The sequence below is a fragment of the Scomber japonicus genome, chromosome 6 (genome assembly GCF_027409825.1).
Source record: "Scomber japonicus isolate fScoJap1 chromosome 6, fScoJap1.pri, whole genome shotgun sequence".
NCBI classification, from domain to species: Eukaryota; Metazoa; Chordata; class Actinopteri; order Scombriformes; family Scombridae; genus Scomber; species Scomber japonicus.
The window spans coordinates 29,212,001-29,230,574 of NC_070583.1; the positions used below are offsets into that span (position 1 = coordinate 29,212,001).

Genomic DNA, 18,574 nt, shown 5'->3' on the forward strand with positions numbered 1-18,574 from the left:
GTGAGGCTTACTTAAAAAACTTGATGATTGAACATTTGTGTACTGTTGTAAGGCTGTTCATCGAGCCTAAGACACAGAAGCTTTTGATCTCCACACATAAAAACCCTGTTTAGACCAAAAGTTCCTGGTACTTTGGAACCAGAGGACCTGTTGTACAGTCCTGTTTGTGTCCTGAGGAACCAGGTTGTTCATGCAAATTAGACCCATGGAGAATTCAAAATGATAGCTTCGCATGAAACGTAGCATTCACATCAGAAGAAAACAACACAGAGTGAGGTCGATGTGATGAATAAATGAAAAGGAGAAATGCAGAGGAGGGGAATTAAACTGTGTGTTTGTCTCTACAGTATAACATCTGTTGAGTGTTTGATGTTTGATTTATTTCTGCTTTAGAACGTCTCTCATTCACCGGCTTTGCTCTCCCTAACACCATCTCTCTCTTCATCCATTCAGAATGAGCCCTTTACATTTCCATAAGGAGCATGGATGTATTATAAGAGCAGGATACCGGACCAAAAATGGCACCCATTCAGTCCTGTAAGAATTGCTCGGCTGGCATACACACCATAAAAAAGTTAATAGCTTACAGGTTTGCTTGTGTACTGTCAACAGTTTTACAGTTGTCTCTCTTACAATGGTGGTCAGTGGGGGAAATGATTTTTGGACTGCTGCAATACCACAACTGACCACTGGGGACAATCTGCTGCAGGGCTCTTGCAATACATCCACGATAGGGAGTGGGTCCTCTTCCATGGAGGCCGCCATGTTTTTTTTTCCCCCTCTATGCCGAGCTCTTCCATACCATCAGTCATCAGACTGTACAACACCACAGCTCCCAGTACCTCCCACCCACACTAATGTTTTGTATATTATTGTATATCGTACTTTGAGATGGTTTTATTGTTTATTTAATGTCTTTTTTATTTTATTTTATTTTAACTTTTCTTGGAAATACTGTTTTATCAATTTTGAATTTCCCCCTATCCGATCCCACAGTAGCAGTACAGAATGGACAAACCAAACAATGCCTCTAGGGAGGTTCGTTAATAATTCTCGTGATTATGCAACCTCACCACTAGGTGCCGCTAAATCCTACACACTGGTCCTTTAAAGAAAAAAATCAATGTATTACTGTTCTTTGCTTGCACATTTTTCCCAATTCCTGCAATTTTACCGCAAAAAGAATAAATCGAATATTGCTGTTTTTGAGAAAAGCTGCTGCAAAGGCAAACTGTTTTGGACGGTGTCAGGATGAAGCTGGTGTGTTTATGTACAGTATCAGGATGAAGCTGGTGTATTTATGAGTCAGGATGAAGCTGGTGTGTTTATGTACAGTGTCAGGATGAAAGGATGAAGCTGGTGTGTTTATGTCCTGTGTCAGGTTCTCAGGTACTCACACAGGTCTCCCGGTGAGGCTGTGTATTTATGTACTGTGTCAGGATGAAGCTGGTGTGTTTATGTGTCAGGATGAAGCTAGTGTGTTTATGTCCTGTGTCAGGTGCTCAAGTACTCACACAGGTCTCCCGGTGAGGCTGTGTATTTATGTACTGTGTAAGGATGAAGCTGGTGTATTTATGTACAGTGTCAGGATGAAGCTGGTGTATTTATGAGTCAGGATGAAGCTGGGGTGTTTATGTGTCAGGATGAAGCTAGTGTGTTTATGTCCTGTGTCAGGTGCTCAGGTTGTCAGGTACTCAGGTACTCACACAGGTCTCCCGGTGAGGCTGGTGTGGACATGCTGCTGGAAGTCTGGATATTTGGCAGCCAGATGGGCAAAGTCTGGGGGTTTGTCTTTGTAGCGGTTCCTGGGGTGCATAGACTTATTCAGAGCCATGATCTGTCTGGTTATAAAAAAAAAACAAACAAAAAATGAGAAACAAAAGGGCACAAACAACACAAAGACTAAGTTGTCAATAACAACCAGTGTAGTGAAAGAAGTAATTAAACTTTTTGATGTATGAAAATATGGACATAAAAATCTTGATCTGTAAATGTAGGCAGCTGCTCTTAATATTGGCAAGAATTGCACATTTCAGACTTCCCTCTAAATCAGTTAGTTTTGCATTAAAATGAGGAATAAACAGGTTTAATTAGTCACACTGGGGTAAAACCAAAACTACCAGCTTCTCGAGGCTACTTTGTTGCAGTAAGCTAATCTTTGACGTTTCTCTCTCTGCCTACCTCTCCTGAAGCTTTTCTCTCAGCGATGAAGCTTCTTAATATTTTCCGTCTGGTGTTTAGACTTTATTAAACTCAATAAGTGTGTAAGGGGAGAAGTAAATCACACACACACACACACACACACACGACTCACGTTGTCCGAACGTTCCTCACTTTCCGCTACTCTCTTCCTGTGTGCGTGAAACGTCACGGCTCTGCTTCAGTGCGTGATGACGTCGTGGTTGTCATGTGAACAGCTTGGTTTTGCTGTAGTTATCAGGATTTATTTCTTATTTCTTATTTCTCAACCTTTTTTACATTACTTTGGAAAAAAGTAGAGTTTGGATTAACTTGATATGACAGGGAACTTTTTATTTAATTAATTTGCTTATATATTTTATATTCAGAAATTCTTATTAATCAGCTAAAAGTCAGTGTTCAGATCTGACTGTCCATATTAAACTATACATGGATTCAATATCTGATCATCTAAAATACAAAATGTTAACATGTATGACTATTTTAAGCATTACAAGATGTTTATTTAACTTTGTTTTCTTTTTTATTACAACTTTTAGTCCAAAACTTGCTTTCTTTGCTTAAACTGTTTATAATATAACAATAATTATATTTGTTAATTAGAAATATGGTCTCAAATGTTATGTCAAACTAAATCTGCACTGATCATATTAAAGAGAAAGGACAACCAAAACAATGTAAACAATCTGTCAGCTAAATTACACAAACATAGGCCTACATTTATTTTTAATTACTTAAGAAAAGTCTTTTATAAAGCATTTTAAACTAGATTAAAAGCTACTTTCACCAGACTAAGATCTCTAAAATGCATATTTAACACATTAAGCTGTTTATTAAATGTGTTGTGCCTTTTTGTACACACCTATACAGTATTATACAATATGTAATTTTTTTTACTAAAGAGCATTGAAAAATGAATAAACTGTTCCTCTTTTGAAGACCATTTTTTGTTGTTTTCATTTAATTTAAACAAAAGTATTGACATTTCATTGACTGCATTTTTGAGTTTCAAGTTCATTTGTTACTTTTTAGTTTATTTTTTCCCCTTTTCTAAAAACTTTAAGTCAGTTACTAAACTTTTTTGAAGCTTGTCTTTTACATTGTATTTCCACTTTCTTTTGGAAAGTGGAAATACATCTTGATCAATCAAGTTTTGCAGGTAAAAAAAAAATCTGACCAATCTTCATTTAATCATTTATTAGAAGCAACATCTGATTAACTGAGTCTAAAATGTAGCTCAGAGTGGTGACTACACACACACTTTCTCCAGAGCAAAGTACGAGGACAACGCAGATGCAGATTTCTTCTTTTATTATATCGCAAACAATAATGACATCCAGGTATATTGTTAACAGTTTGCTGAGTGAAGAGTGAGACCATAAGTGGCGAGAACATCATGAGCTCTCCTGTAGGAGCTTGTTGTGCAGTCTGAAGCCCTCAGATGTGTTTCACAGGCAGGTTACAGAGGACAGGTGAACTTGAGGCCGGAGGAAACGACCCACAGACAGTGAAAACCTGTCCGTCGGTCCCTTCGCACACACACCACACCAGACCAGACCAGACCAGAGAGCACAGGGATTGCTTGGGACCTGCGAATAGCAAAACGGGTGGGGAGGAGGTTTCTTCAACAGGACGCACACTTGCATACAACAACCAGCAGCTGTGTTCCTCTGATTCTTACAAAAGAAGCAGAACACACAACGTCCTGACCTTTGATTTACCGCCCTTCCTCGCCTAAAACCAGGCAAAGAAGGAGGCTTTTTATCTCTATTTTACAGTCATAACGTGATCCTGAGGGGACTAGGATAATTTTCACAAGTTGGTCACATTGTGTCGGACCAAGGAGGAGGCTGATTTCTGAGATAAACCAGATTGTACTGACAAACGTCTCCATTTTTGGCTTCAGCTAGAACATTTAACAACTTGGCTTTCTGTATTTTTCCTTTTTAAATCAACCATGCCAAATTGCACTAGAAAATGAGCCGATTCTCTCCGTCTGAGACAGAGGAAACAGCTTGTAGGAAAGAAAAAATAAAAATTTAGTTTGGGTGGGTGGGGTGGGTGCACACCAAAAGGGAGACATCAGTAATATTCCCTGAAAGAGAGGGTTTCTCCTTTGGAAAATCCTAGTCTGCCACAATCCCATTTGCATTTACAGATGAAGGAGGATGTAAAACCTCTTTCAAGAAGCATCACACACAACAAAACCAGCCTTTTCTACAACCAAGGAACAGAGCTGTCTGAACCCACCAAGCCAGCCTTCTTCTTCTTCTTCTTCTTCTTCTTTGAGTACAACAGAGACAGTTTCATCCTCATTAGTCTCCGATAAGGCGGCTCTGGTATTTTTAATTTTTTTTTAAAAAGAATATCGTTCTGACAGCTGTGCCTCTGGCGCAGGTTTTAACATGCAGCAATGCTACATCAACAGGTCACATTAGGCTCACAGTAGCCACTAGCAGGAGCTTGAGCAGCAGATCACCACATCCAGTACACACAGGAAGAGGAAAACTTGGCAAAGAAGCTAAGATAAGAAGTTCAGTTAAGCAGTGGAAGTCTTTATTAGCCAAGAACTGCATTGGAATGAAAAGGCTAATCAAAAAAAAAAAAAAAAGAAAGAAAAAAGAAGAAAAAAAAAATTATAGGTTTATGCATTTATCAACATCATTAAATCTTATGTTGTCTTTGATCGTCGTTAAAAGGACCAAAGATTTAGTGAAAACAGGGATGTGCAAGATTAATGAATCACCTTGCCAGCTTTAGTTAGAGGCAAGATGTTTCATCGTTTTCCTCCAAGGGGAGTGGAATGGTTGTTTTCTACAGCGTGGACTGGATTACACTTATCTTCCAGTCTTATATCCCCCCAAAAAAATAGCCGTCCTGTTGAACTGTTCCGCAGAGATCAAACGCTGAGGAGAGCCACTCAGAGGACGTGTGCAATCATGTGATGTGGTCTGTGTGGGGGGGGGGAGTTTGCCTATAGAGATCCTTCAGTACGTTAGCATCGGACCGCTCTACAGGCAATCAGCGTGCACAGATCACTCAGCATGTCCGCTGCTAGCATCTCCTCACTAATCCTAAAATTCCCATCCAGTTCATCCTTTAGTGCGATATTACAAAACTGCCAAATCTCTTAATAACAAGCTAAATTTACATTTCATATTTTCACAGAAAACTGATCTTTTTTTTTTATAACTTTTTTTTATTTTTTATTACTCAAAACCATTTTTATTATGCAGAACATATTTCACCCCTCAGAAATGTGATATCCTTGCACATCCCAAATATCAAACCTGGGGGGCTCATTTTGACTCCTCGTCATGCCTTTGTTAGGCTTTGTGTTTGTAGCCTTCAGAGGCGCCGTGGGACAACTGAGCATCTTCTATATAATTCCTATATTACACAAACCCCCCCCCCTCCCCCCGCCGCCTGCCAGGACCGACCGGTCACGGGTACTAGAGGTGCAACAGAGGATTCAGTTCGACGTACGTCTGACATGCAAGGTCACAGGAAATGATCTCCTACAGGGGAGACACACCCAAAGGTCTTTATCAAGTGCTAGAGATTAGAAATGGTGTAATCCCTGAACTTCGCTCAGGTGCTGCTGTGACCCAGGGCGCTCACTGACAGCAACAAAAAAAAAAAAAAAAAAAAGCCAAACAGGCTAAATTGGGCTTCTGGTGAATAGCTTCAGTGCTGCTATTCACAAAGCTACTTTAAAACATTTAATTCTTGACTGCAGATAATTTATTAAATGGGATAATTCACCTCAAGCCTAGCAGTAGTTCATGTGCCACCATGACAAGAGTACAAAGCCATTTTTTTTAAGCCCCCGAGGTCCAAGGACAACAGTTTGAAACATTCGTATATACAGCCATTAAAATATTACCTAGTTCCACATGAAGAGAAATGGTATGCACACTTGAGAAGTGATGTTATAAAGCTACAGATTATTTCAATAACAAAGCCCCACAGACAATCTTAAATCGCATCGTATATGCTTTTTCCTGCCTTATCTCTCAAAAGTTTCACCAAGCTAGGCACCAACATACTACGACAGTGAAGGAGAGAAATAACAAAGAAAAAAAAAAAAAAAAAATCCTAAATAAAAAAATAGACAAAAATAAATCTTACACATAAAGACACTGTCATTTCTTAAATTATCGTGTTTTTTTTTAGTTTTTTTTTTTTTTTTAGTGCCCTACATTTTACACCCAGTCAAAAACATCTGCCTTCGGTTGGTCGGTAAGGCTGCGTGACAGACGGCCAGCCCCGTGTTAAACCTATGGTACTTCTAGACAACGTTATGTAAATTTACAGTATACAATTTTGGATTACCATGCAAGAATACTTTTTTTGTGTAACATTTAATAGCTTGATCTACATCCAGGAATAATTTACATAGAAGGACAAAAGTTATTGGACCAGAGAGCGCGATGGGGTAAATAACCATGGTGGTAAGTGCAGCCAAAAGGAGATGAAGATGTGCGGGGCGAGTTTTAGATTAGGTGGAGAAGGAGGGGAGAGGGTTGGGAGGGGGGGGTGGAATGAAAAGATGGGATGATTGGTAGGGAGGGAAGAGGAGGAGGAAGGAGGAGAAGAAGAAGAAGGAGGAGGAGGAGAAGGAGCAAGAGGTGGTGGTGGTGGTGTCCGGGGGAATCCAGAAGAGCGCCTGGGTAATTGGGGGTGGTGGTCCAATCCTCCGAGGTCCAAATCAGCGGCACTCCCACACTTTTACTGTTTGATCTACGCTCCCAGTGACCACGTAGGGTGCAGCCTTGTGGAAATCTGCGGAGGAAAGGAAAATCAGATCATCAGAACAAAGCGACGAGAAATCAGCTCTGATTATGATGAGATTCATTTAATCTACTGCACGTTATTCCCTCTTCAACCAGTTATACCCCCCCCCAACAGAAATAGCCGTCCTGTTGAACTGTTACGCAGAGATCAAACGCTGAACATCTGAGGAGACGTGTGCAATCATGTGATGTGGTCTGTGGGGAGGGTGGGGAGGGGTTGCCTATAGAGATCCTTCAGTACGTTAGCATCGGACCACTCTACAGACAATCAGCATGCACAGGTCACTCAGTATAACCGCTCCTAGCATCTCCTCACTAATCCTAACATTCCCATCCAGTACAGGCTTCGGTTTCAAACCAACAACCTCTCAATCTGTCGAAAACACATCATCCCATCATGTTGTGCTGTTTATTAGACCGTCACTGCTCACTCTCTCTGTTTGAGTGAACAAAAGCAGATGTGGACGTATACATGTGCTGTTCCTTCCAGGAATTTAGTTTCATGTAATCTAAGTGTTGTTAAAATGGGTCAAAATTAAGCTGAGGGGCCAACGTTATAGGTGGATATCATTCATCATCAAGTGAGGAAATCAAACCACCTGAAACGTATCCTCCTGGTTTCAGACTTCTGGATCATCGCCCTGGATCAAACATGGCTGACTTTAGATCTCTTTCTCCAGGGAAAAAGAAGAACAAGCCTACCAGATCTTTGCAGGTAGAATGAATAAAAGGGGATGCCATCTTTCTTTTACAGAGAGAAAACAAACAATGAGAAGTGTAGCAGGACTGACGCGTGACTGGTGACTTATTGGCTCGGTGAAAAACTAAACAAACGACGGTCCCGAACAGAAATCAGCTGACAGGAACTCAGGAGAAAGAAACTAAATATATTTGGATTATCGTGTTATTTTATCAAGGTAACTGTTGTTGTATCGTACCGATAGACAGGACAGTGGTTTCAGGGAAAAATGCTTTTTTTTTTTCTTTTTCTTTTTCAATGAACAAAAGGTGCTTTGTGTTTTCCACACCGCTCCAGAATTCATCACATCAATAGCTCACAGCTATATCCTCTTTTAGTTGAAGCAGGACTTAAGAGGACCGGGTTTCAAACAGCTTGCCAAGGAAAAGTTGGCTGAAGAGCTCCTCAAGAGAATTCCTGAGCCTTGATCTGCTGAAAAGCCGCAAATTTGAGGAGGGGGAAGACGGGAAAATCCTGGAGCGCTTGTCTACCTCTTAAACCCCAGCTGCCAGCAACCCTCAGGACGCTCAACGCATCGGCCCAAATATTCAACCTTTCTGTACCACTGAACACTGAGTGTGAAACATGGAGGGTCCTTGCTAACCTCAGGAGACACACTGAGTAAACAACATGCTGTTTTAAAGGAGGGGCGAGAAGGGGGCGGCTTACCCAGAGAGGTAACAAAGTGTTCGTGGGCACAGAGGGTTTTCATGCAGCGCTTGTTCTTGTAGTCCCAGATCCTTAAGGTCTTGTCATCCGCACAGGTCACAATAAACTTGCCTCCTGGGTGGAAGAGGATCCCACGCACCCAGTTGTCATGGCCAACCTGCGAGAGAGATGGACAGACGCTCACTAAGTACCAAATCATCTCATTGATGAAGCAAAGTGTTTTCATTCTAGACTCAAACATTGAATCTACACAAACTATTAAAAAGCTTTTCTTAAAGGTTATTTAGCCTGAGATGGTTCCTCACCAGTGTCATAAGGCACATGCCAATGCTAACATCCCACATCTTGATGGTTTTGTCTCTGGAGCCAGACAGCAGGAAGGGGCCCGGCTTACCGCTCTTCTTGGACTGGTTGGACACAAAAAGGACAGAAAAGACCCAAAATGAAAAAACAACAACGGCACAAAATAAATACAGCATGTGTGTAATTCATGCATATGCTTAATGAACAGAAAACATCATATTAAACATTATTATCAAAATAGATGCATTTTTGTCACAAACATGAAGTCACAAAACCGTCACCTTCTCATATTATAAAAGGAAGAGTCAATGTCCGAGTAATATAAGACTGCAACTAATAATTATCTTTACTGCAGCTGATCAGCTGATTACTGTCTTTATTAAATGTCAGAATCCACAGTGACATCTTCAAATCCCTGTATCCAACCAACAATATTTCTATTTTCTAGCAGCAACTCTGAAACCAAAATAATGTTTTTTCTTCTTGAAAAACTACTGACATGAGGAATCAATTATCAAAATAGCTGCCAATTATTTTCTCTCTCAAATCGACAACTAATCTGAAGTATTATAAATGATTATTTTTTATCTAACTTCTTAAAACAATCTGCTTGTAATAAAGGAACTGTATTTCGGCCTTCCTGTTCCTGTTTCACTACAACAACAATAAAAAGGAAAACTGTAAATCTAAACCCACTCGTCATATGTCACCTTTGGAGAAAAGAGATTTACTACAAATTACAAGACATTTGAGCGCTGCATCAGGCACTAACAGTCATTACATGCCTGACAGCTTCGACTGCACCAGTGGAGACTGTGTTCAAACAGCCTCGCAGGTTCATCTAAACAATAACCAGAAACCTGGGGGAGGAGTCGTGTTTCACTATAAAACATCTCAGCGGACACTGAGAGCAGCAGAATATCCCAAACAAAACACCTGCAGGTGATTGTGAGTGTTTCACTTTGCTGGTAATGAGCACAAGAGCACATGTGCAAACATCTGTGTGACAGCAGCTGTGTCTTTGGCTTCAGGTCTGCCCAAAGTCAACAGCTCCTTCAGTCTCTTCAACACGCGGTGATATGCAAAAGTCTGGACATGTTTAACTTCTGTTGAGATATAAAACACTGACAAAAATCAGCTTCTGTGCAAATGAATCCTGTTTTGCACGTCACACACGTTAGGCTGAGACGACTGCTGCCAGGGCAAATATTGTTTTGGACACAGCTGATCACGAGGAGGGAAGTGTGAGCTGGAGACACTCATCATTTCAGGCTGGTCTGTTAACGCGGCTGACAGCAGTGACGCAGAAGACTCGACGGCACTGGCTGCACATGTGGAAGGTGAACACAATCTCCATCATCTTATAGTGTGAGAAACATCATGTTTATCAGAGAGAACAGACAGAATAAAGCTACGTACATAAACCTGTTAGATCTGTTTCCACTCAAGGAAATACACAACCTCCATCACCACACGCTTTGTGTCAGACTGGCAGCAAATGTTTGGATAAATAACAAATGAGTGACTGTGTGGTTGGTTTAGGAGTCATTCACTGTCTGATTTGGGCCAGAATCTGGTAAATATGTTACCATTTCTAACCAGTTAGCTCACTGTGACTGTTCTGCTACTGATCGACTGTCCTCTCTGCTGAGCTTTCCTGATCAATCACATTGAACATCACAAGTTCAAAGAGTCATTTCAGGTCTGTGTGTTGAAGTCCAGATGAAACAAGATTTCAAAAGTGTCTGACTTCTGTATCGTGACGAATTTCTGAGTGAAACAGGATCGACAGGTGTGACGTAATGTTGTGAGGAATTTGATTTGAATGATGAAAAGTGGGCGTGTCTTGCTGCTAAAAGATAACCTATTTTGTTTTACAGAAAGAAAACACGATTGTTAGGTATATAGGTGACCGGGATGTGATCTAAAAGGGTTAAAAAAGGCATTTTTCACTTCATTTCAACTTTAAATTCAGTAATTGTAGATCCACAGTGTATCAGTCTGCTTTGATGGTTTCTGCTTCAACTGTATAACAACAACAAAAAACACTCAAACCCTCCAGAACTAAAGATGTCTCCCAAAAACAGGAGGAGTTCTGAGCAGTCTCTTACTTCAGAGCCTGTGGCATCAAGGATGGTGGGGTAGGCGCTCTCTGGTGCCCAGGAGATGCACTCCACCACGTGCTCGTGCTCCCGCAGTTCAGCCTTGCACTCTTTGGAGGCCACGACCCACACGCGCACCGTCTGGTCATTGGAGCAGCTGGCCAACAAAGTGCCGTCCTGGTTGGGCCGCACCATACGGACCCACTCCCTGTGGCCTGTGAAGGTCTTCACACAGTAACTAATGGACAAAAAAATTAAAAAAAATAAAAAGTTATCACGTTGTCAGAGTGGATGTGACGAATGAAACTGAACATCATGACACAACTGTGGTTTAAAAAATGGTTTAAAAGGCGTCTTAAGAAAAAGCGTACCCAGTTGCCACCTCCCACATTTTCATGGTTTTGTCCCTTGAGGCAGAAATGATGTGATCTCCGTTGGGCATGATGGCTACAGACGAAACATTGTGGTCGTGTCCTGGAGAACAAAAGAAGAGACAGCGAGAGCTCAGTTTAACACCACAGACTGATATAATTAAAAAAACCTCAACATATGATCCCTTTAATCTTCACTTCTTTAAAAACAGAAAAATGATACACAAAATTCACTTGACAACCACAAATATATTTACTATATTTTTCACACATCTTCAGCCACCAACAGCGCCATAAAGCGATGGGTATGGGCGCAATTAGCCAATTAAATGACAAGCGAGGCAGCCAATTTGCCGGAGCTTACTTTGTTCCACGGAGAATAATACATGTCTAATTACCAAGGTGCTGGGGCACGTTTAAGCTACTAAACAGACGAAGACAACACTAAGTATTCTCTGAAAGGCCAGCTTAACTCAGTGCGTGTGTGAGTGTGCGTCTGTGCACGCGCACATGCCACCAGGCTATAATAATGGGTGGCAGCTACACAGAAAAGTGCTATCTAGTGCTGAAGAGGATAATTAAGCTGCTGTCCAAATCTGCTCTAATCTACTTCACCAGTTGGCCTCATGTTTTTTTAAGATGTGAAAAAAAAAAAAAAAAGAGTGGAGTGGACGAAAAAAAAAAAGGGGGGAGGAAAGGTTGAGTACGATGAGTAAAAAGTGAATGAAGCTGGAGTACAAAGCATCGGTCTAATGGAAGGTTTTTAGACCTCGGTATCTCCACTGCGCAGTGTGAACGCAGCTCATCTGTTTGAGGAAGTGTGCCAGCAGCTCACACTCACACACACAGACACACACTCATACACACCATTAGAATAAAAAAAAAAAAAGATTGGCAGGAGTGAAATCTGTTAAATCTGTTGCTCACTTGCACAAAAACGCAGGATTTACAACTCCAGCATTAATGTAAGAACGCCAGCGAGCTTCCTGTCTGTTTGCCAAGAAGATTTATTTAATTGATATTCATTCATGTCAAGCTTACAGTCGGACATTAATGGGCACTTCTTGAGGAGGTTTGAAGACAAGAACTAAATAAATTGAAAACTGCTGAGGCTTTGTATTGTTGAAACGGCTGCTGGTTGGCTGGTGGGGGGGGCAGGGGGAGGGAGGGAGGGGTTCACACATTTTCAACAAGGGGAAAAAAAATATTCCTGTGGTGGTCCCTCAAATCAGAAGAGCCTGAAGCTACATGTACACTATGCTGCCATCATTTTCTTGGCAATTAGGGTGTAAAACTGGGGGGCGAATGCCTGAGGATAGTTTTCGGTGATGACATGACTGATGGTGTAATGGACTCAATGATTGGAAGATGAATGCAGAGCTCATTAAAAACACCTGAAGTGACTCTTTACTGTTAAGTGTTGTAAAGAGCCTGCGGGGGCTATCCTGTGGAGTGGAGAGGTTACTAAAAGAGATGAAACTGTCCGTTTTGAGAGAGCTGCTCGTGAGTCCCAGCAGAGGGTGAGCCTGTGAACTGGAGCAGACTGAACCTCGTCCGCAGCACAGAATGTAATAACGAACAGCATCTGCACCACCTGAGCCCTGCGTACTGTCACGTGCTGGTTTACACAAGCTACGTTTATGCAGCGATGACGAGGAAACCATGCAAATGAAGCATGTTCACACAGGTGAACACGAATGGTAACGGCTGTGATAATGTGGCTGCAAATTCTCATCTTTGTGCTTTATTTCAAAACATTTGACATCTGCAGGGTTCAAGTTAAATTCAAGACGTTATTTTAGCATCATATAGAAAGCCATTAATACTGTCTATTACAGAATGATGGAAAACCAGGGGCAGCGGGGACAATAATCTTTATTAAATCATATTTTTCATTCAATTCCTAATGATATGATGAATTCAATTAAATACAATCTGAATGCTGAAGAGAAGCAGAAAATGGATAAAATAACCAAAATGAAACCAAAGGGAAAACTAAAGTGCAGTTCATTTAATTTTGTACCAAAAAAACCCAACATTTGTTCATTATGAGCCAACAGTAGCGACACTGTTTGCTCCGGTTCTGATGGTGCTGACTGAAGCACAGTCCGCTGTCAGAGCAATCAGACTTTTAGATGTGTAACATCTCCTGACAGCCGGATACAAAAAACCTTTTAACTAATATTACTGCCTGCAAGAGAGAATATCAGACTTTTGTAAATCCAATTAATCCAAAGAAAGGAAACTTTTTTTTTTGGATGAAACTCAATTAAATGCTTTTTAAAGGCTTTTTAAGATCCGCAGAACCCCTGTTAAGGAAATTGCGTTTTATCTCCTCACCATGCATGGTCCTGATGCACTCGAAGCCTTGGAAGTCCCACAGCTTGATAGTCATGTCCGCGGAGCAGGATGCTAGCAGTTTTCCGGTCTGGTCAAAAGAGATGTCCTGCACTGAATCTGTGTGGCCCTTCAGTGTGCGTTCAAAGTCTCCCGTCTCGTAGTCCCACACCTGAAGAACAGAGCACAGATTGACATATTACAGGACATAGACAATAAATATCACAGCCTGAACGCTGCTGAGAAACAGCTCTTCTGTTCACTTCTGAGCTGAATCCCTTCACAAACAACAGCAAAGCCCCCAAATGTCACATCATCTGTGGCCCCATGTCGCTCAGCTCAACAGACCAGCAGCCAAAATACGCTGAGGGGACAAACAGAGCCAACCGAGCGGAGCGGGGGAAGTCACATTACAGCCTCGACAGTAGGACGCGCTGATGTCAGATTATTAAAAACTGTGCCGCCATGACTTCTGTCTTGAGAGCTCAACACAGGCCTCAGTGTGCAGATACCGCACCGTCTTTGCATATTGAATTACAGGATCCGTGACGCATTACTGTTGCTAATGGCACGGGGCGCATGTGCCAGGATGCTGATTAGGGTTACAGTTCGGACTCATAAAAGCCAAGAGAGAGTTTATTGTGCCGAGTTTGTTGCTGCCAGTTGGAGAACAGACAGAATACGGAGTGAAGGGTAGTAAGCATGAGAAAGCTGTTACGTCCTCTCCGGCTTTCAAGCAGACAGACGGTTTGTCAGAGGGATAAACCCTCCTTGGTTCCTCTCTTAGGGTGGGGGGATTTTGGGCAGACGGTTACCAGGAGACACCCACCCTCTCTTCCTCCTCCTCCCTCCTCCTCCTCCTCCTCTTCCACAACTCACCCCTCAGCCCTTCTGCCTCCCCCCTCTAAAGGAAGCTACAGACAGTACAGATGGCCACGAGGTACAAAGTGCACAGGAGGGGAGGGGGGGTGGGGGGGTTTATCCTGCAGAAGATCAATGCAGTTAATGTGTTTGGAGGTACAGCGGGCCTACACGTAAGAGCATTCAGTATTGAAGCACATAATCCATTAGCTACCTGTAACTCAATGCTATGAAACTGATCGTCCTTACTGGCACATCTTCAGAGCATCATTTTACGCAAGCTGGCTGCCAAATAACTTGCCCTATTTCACAATGATTAATGTTGTTATTCTTTCAGGGGAAACTGCACTCGGATCTTAAGTCATTCAAAGGCCAACAATAACACAAAGACTGTCTTTGTGTGTGTGCCGTTCATGAAGTAAAGCGACGGGTAAACTGACACACGAGCGCTCTGCCCCTTGTTTAAACGAAAGCTGCCTTTGGCTGACATGTTTGAGTGAGCACCGCTCTGCACTCACGACCTGCTGATTTACATACTGTGAGAGGGTTAGACCTGAACTCGTGGTAACATCTTTGCATGCAAAGATGTGCCACGCTAGCACAGGAGGAGGAGGAGGAGGAGAGGACCAGGAAAATGAAGGTGGAATGCAGAACCAACAAAGTGAGGGACAACACAAACACAGTGAGAGAGTAAGGAAAGGCCAAAAACAAAGAATTTGGCTTAGGAGGCAAAACGCTGTGACACTTAACACCGTACACGCTGATGAGAGGAGAAACAGCAGGAAGACGGTCTCCAGCCTGGTGCCAGACCTCTGACTCGCTGCCCATATCTCCGACTTGTTCAGCAACTTATTTATATACAAGTTTGGTGTTGTGCCCAAAGTGTGCAGACATACTTGACTGCTGATGTTACTGGTTACACACATCCAGCTGTGTAGGTTAGAAAGTCAACTTACAAAAACAGAACATTGCATTGGCTGTCCTGAACACTGTTGACTCCTTTAAGGTTACAATTCGCTTTCATTTTCATTTGTTGATTATCCGGTCAGTTAATCAGTTTACCATTTTGTCTACAACACATTGAAAATAGCAAAAATACCTGCCACACCTCGCTGAAGCCCAAACTACCATCTTCAAATAGCTTGTTCAATTAAAATAATCCAAGAGCACAAATACATTAGACCAAGAAAAGAAGCAAAGTGAGGAGCCGGAAATAGGGAATGTTTAGAGCTAAATAGATTAGTTAATCAACAGAAAATCGATCAAATAATTAGAATAAATTGTTTTATACAGAAATGTCAAATATTTCATGGTTGCAACTTCTCAAATTTGAGAATTTGAAGCTTTTGTGTGTCATACATGTTTAAAAAAAGCTTAATATCTTTGTATTTTTCACTGTTTCCGTCACACCTTTGGCTCTAAGAAACCATCAAGATATTTTCTGTTTCTATTTTCTGACATTTTATATTTTAAAATAATTGAACAAATAATGTCCAGTTGATCACTGTTTAAGCTTAGCTGACAGGATAGATGTCTTACTATTTACTGATGAGGGCAAAACAAGACAAAACTCAAAAACGTAAATCATGAGAATAATGTGAACCTGAGCTCAGTCGCCTTTACTGGCGTGAGGAGGAAAGCCGAAGAGCCTCTCCATCAGTGACAGAGAGTAAAGAGCAGAAGGTCTTCTCTCCTCAGTTAAAAATTTAGCAGGTCTGTTCAGAGGAAGGAAAGTAGGACACAAAGAGAGTGCAGACCAGGCCACAGACAGAGAGGAGGCAGAGGTACGAGGAGGCGGAGCAGAATTTTAGATGTGAGCCCAAAGCCTGGCTCCTCCTGAGGCATGGAGGGCTCTGATGGTGGGCAGTCGTGGTGGGGCAGCTCAAGATAAATGCAGGGTGGTGGTGGGAGGGAGGGGTGGGGCTGTAAAAGGGAGGAAGATGCCAAAACGGAGAGAGGAAACCCTGCTGTGTGGGTGTAGCCGAGGAGGAGATGTACATGTGTCTCTTATTGTCTCATGAATAAAATATACAGAACAAACAGCTCAGCCGAGTATTGGTATTGTGCAGCGAGGCGAGGATGAGACGCTGCTGCAGAAATAGCCCAGAGACAGACCATTGTGTTTATATATGGAATCGAGGGATACATAGATGACACACGGGGAGATACTTGTGTATTCCGGGGCGTGTCTGCAGAGGAGGGTCAGAGCAGTGGAGGAGAAGATGAGGAGCGATGCATAATAATTCAGAAGAGGGAGCACAAGCTGCCACCAAGCTGGCACTAAATTAAAATACCACCCTGTTGATTTTAAATCCGAGTCCTATTGTTTAAATGTGGGGAGGACATGTGAAAAGCTGACATAACCGAAACAGAAGACTGCAGTCTGTCTCACAGAGCCCGCGCCTCTCTGCTGTCCAACAACAAGCTGTGATTGGACTCATTTCCAAATTTCATGTTGGCCGATCTCTGAAGACAGAGAAAACAGAGGAAGCTCAGAGAAAGCGACTGATAAATCTTTACAACCGTGTTTTTGTCTCTGAAACCGTAGACACGAAAATACATTCAAATATTTCTCACAAGTACAACTAGTTGCTATAATCTAATCACATCTCCACGGGAACATTATCCAACCCAAATATTACCCAAGCAGAGTCACAGCTGTGCTCTCTGGTCAGTCTGAGGGTCTGTAGCCGGGACTGAACTCGACATTATGTGTTGTTATTTATACTCAACATATACAAAGATACACCTCGACATGTGTGACTACATGTTTTATACTTATGCTATATTTATACTCATGTGGGCTGAAAGGACTTGTGACATTTTGTTCTTATAGTTCAGACGTTACTATAGCAACCAGAGGTCCAGCACAGCTGAGTTTTGTTTACATTCCTTGACAGAAATGGCGGTACATGCTGGACGAGGGCGAACATTTAGTGAGAGGAACAAGAGAAAAGAGGGGCGGTCTGTCTGATATCTGACCGAGATCCAAGGAGAGAATCTGTCAGTTTATCAGAGAGATGAAAGGAAACTTCAAAGAAATGCAACCGATAACTGATCCACTGAATTCATCTGTATTGTACATTCATCATCAGGGTACTGGGACCAGTTCACTGGGTGTTTCAGACAGACTTTCCATCATCTTCATCATCATGAATATTATCACCAGTTTAATTTTCTTCAATTCTAAACACAGTTGTGCAGCAGACATCAGCATCTGTGGCTTCAGTCTGACATCAGAACGGTTAAATCTTAATTTATGTCTTCCTGCTTAATAATAAATCAGTCTTAAGCATTAAGAAAATGTCCTCAAGGAAGATCATGTCAACATTAATCCTGCAAACAATTTGATTTACATTCAGAGCCTGAAGCAAAAAAAGAAAAAAGAAAAAAAAGGCCTCTTATTCCTGAATCACTGTCTAACACATTTTCTTTCTTTGTTATGATTCTTCATTTAAGCGGCCACAAGCCCTCGGTAATTAACAGATTAAAATGTATGATATTAGAGAAGCGTGGCCGCCAGTTTTAATTCCTGGAAAACTGATTTTTCAAGGTTATTGTGAGACTTCTGAAGGTATTTATTCTCTTTGAGCTGAGAGATACACGGTTGTCTGAAAAGAAACATCAACAGATGCACACAAATCAGATCGGGGTGATCAAACAATGTGCGGAGGAGGAGCACAAAACCCAGCTGTGATTTCACCCATAACAGAGAAACTTCATCAGTGAAATCACCCGCTGCAGCTTTTTGAGCACCATCGGTCAGGGTCAGCACTCACCTTTATTGTCGCATCCTCCGAAGCCGACACCATGACACTGAAGACCGGGTGGAAGATGACGCGGGTGACCGGACTGCGGTGGCCACTCAGCGCGTACCTCTCTGGCGGGCGTGGGATCCACTCTTTGGGGTCGCGCTTCTGACTGACGGGCCCGCCCAGGGTGATCTCTTCCTTCGCTTCATTCAGTTTCGATTCGAGCTCCATCACCTGCGGAGAGCGCACAGGTACACGTGAGCAGTGCAGAGGCGGAGAGTGATGTATATAGAAACATGTTTAAAAGAGATATTAGCTTTTAGGTTTGTGTGAGACTGTTTTAAACAAATTATAAGGTATCAACAGAGGGGTTAATGTTTTCACTGGATGACTTTTATTCGGCCTTAACAGCAGATCCTACAGTAATGTCACGAACCGTTCACAA

The 18,574-nt window shown here is 42.0% G+C and overlaps 2 protein-coding genes across 4 annotated transcripts in view; both read right to left on the bottom strand.

Annotated features, from left to right (window-relative positions):
* The window catches only part of mettl16 (methyltransferase 16, N6-methyladenosin), a 34,397-nt gene extending 32,045 nt beyond the window's left edge, over positions 1 to 2,352 (bottom strand). The window contains exons 1-2 of one of the 3 annotated variants that reach the window (XM_053320515.1): positions 2,308 to 2,352; positions 1,707 to 1,841 (exon numbers count right to left, since the gene is read on the bottom strand). In XM_053320515.1, coding sequence (XP_053176490.1) covers positions 1,707 to 1,834 — 128 coding nt within the window. In that variant the 5' untranslated portion in view covers positions 1,835 to 1,841; positions 2,308 to 2,352. Of the gene's footprint in view, positions 1 to 1,397; positions 1,413 to 1,706; positions 1,842 to 2,181; positions 2,193 to 2,307 lie in introns of those variants that run through there. The other 2 variants (XM_053320516.1, XM_053320518.1) reach the window with 2 other exon arrangements.
* Positions 2,353 to 3,493: 1,141 nt separating this feature from the next.
* Positions 3,494 to 18,574, bottom strand: part of LOC128360154 (lissencephaly-1 homolog) — a 41,063-nt gene continuing 25,982 nt past the window's right edge. Inside the window, exons 5-11 of the mRNA XM_053320519.1 lie at positions 18,157 to 18,363; positions 13,520 to 13,688; positions 11,180 to 11,282; positions 10,818 to 11,046; positions 8,709 to 8,810; positions 8,404 to 8,560; positions 3,494 to 6,984 (exon numbers count right to left, since the gene is read on the bottom strand). Coding sequence (XP_053176494.1) covers positions 6,911 to 6,984; positions 8,404 to 8,560; positions 8,709 to 8,810; positions 10,818 to 11,046; positions 11,180 to 11,282; positions 13,520 to 13,688; positions 18,157 to 18,363 — 1,041 coding nt within the window. The 3' untranslated portion in view covers positions 3,494 to 6,910. The remainder of the gene's footprint in view (positions 6,985 to 8,403; positions 8,561 to 8,708; positions 8,811 to 10,817; positions 11,047 to 11,179; positions 11,283 to 13,519; positions 13,689 to 18,156; positions 18,364 to 18,574) is intronic.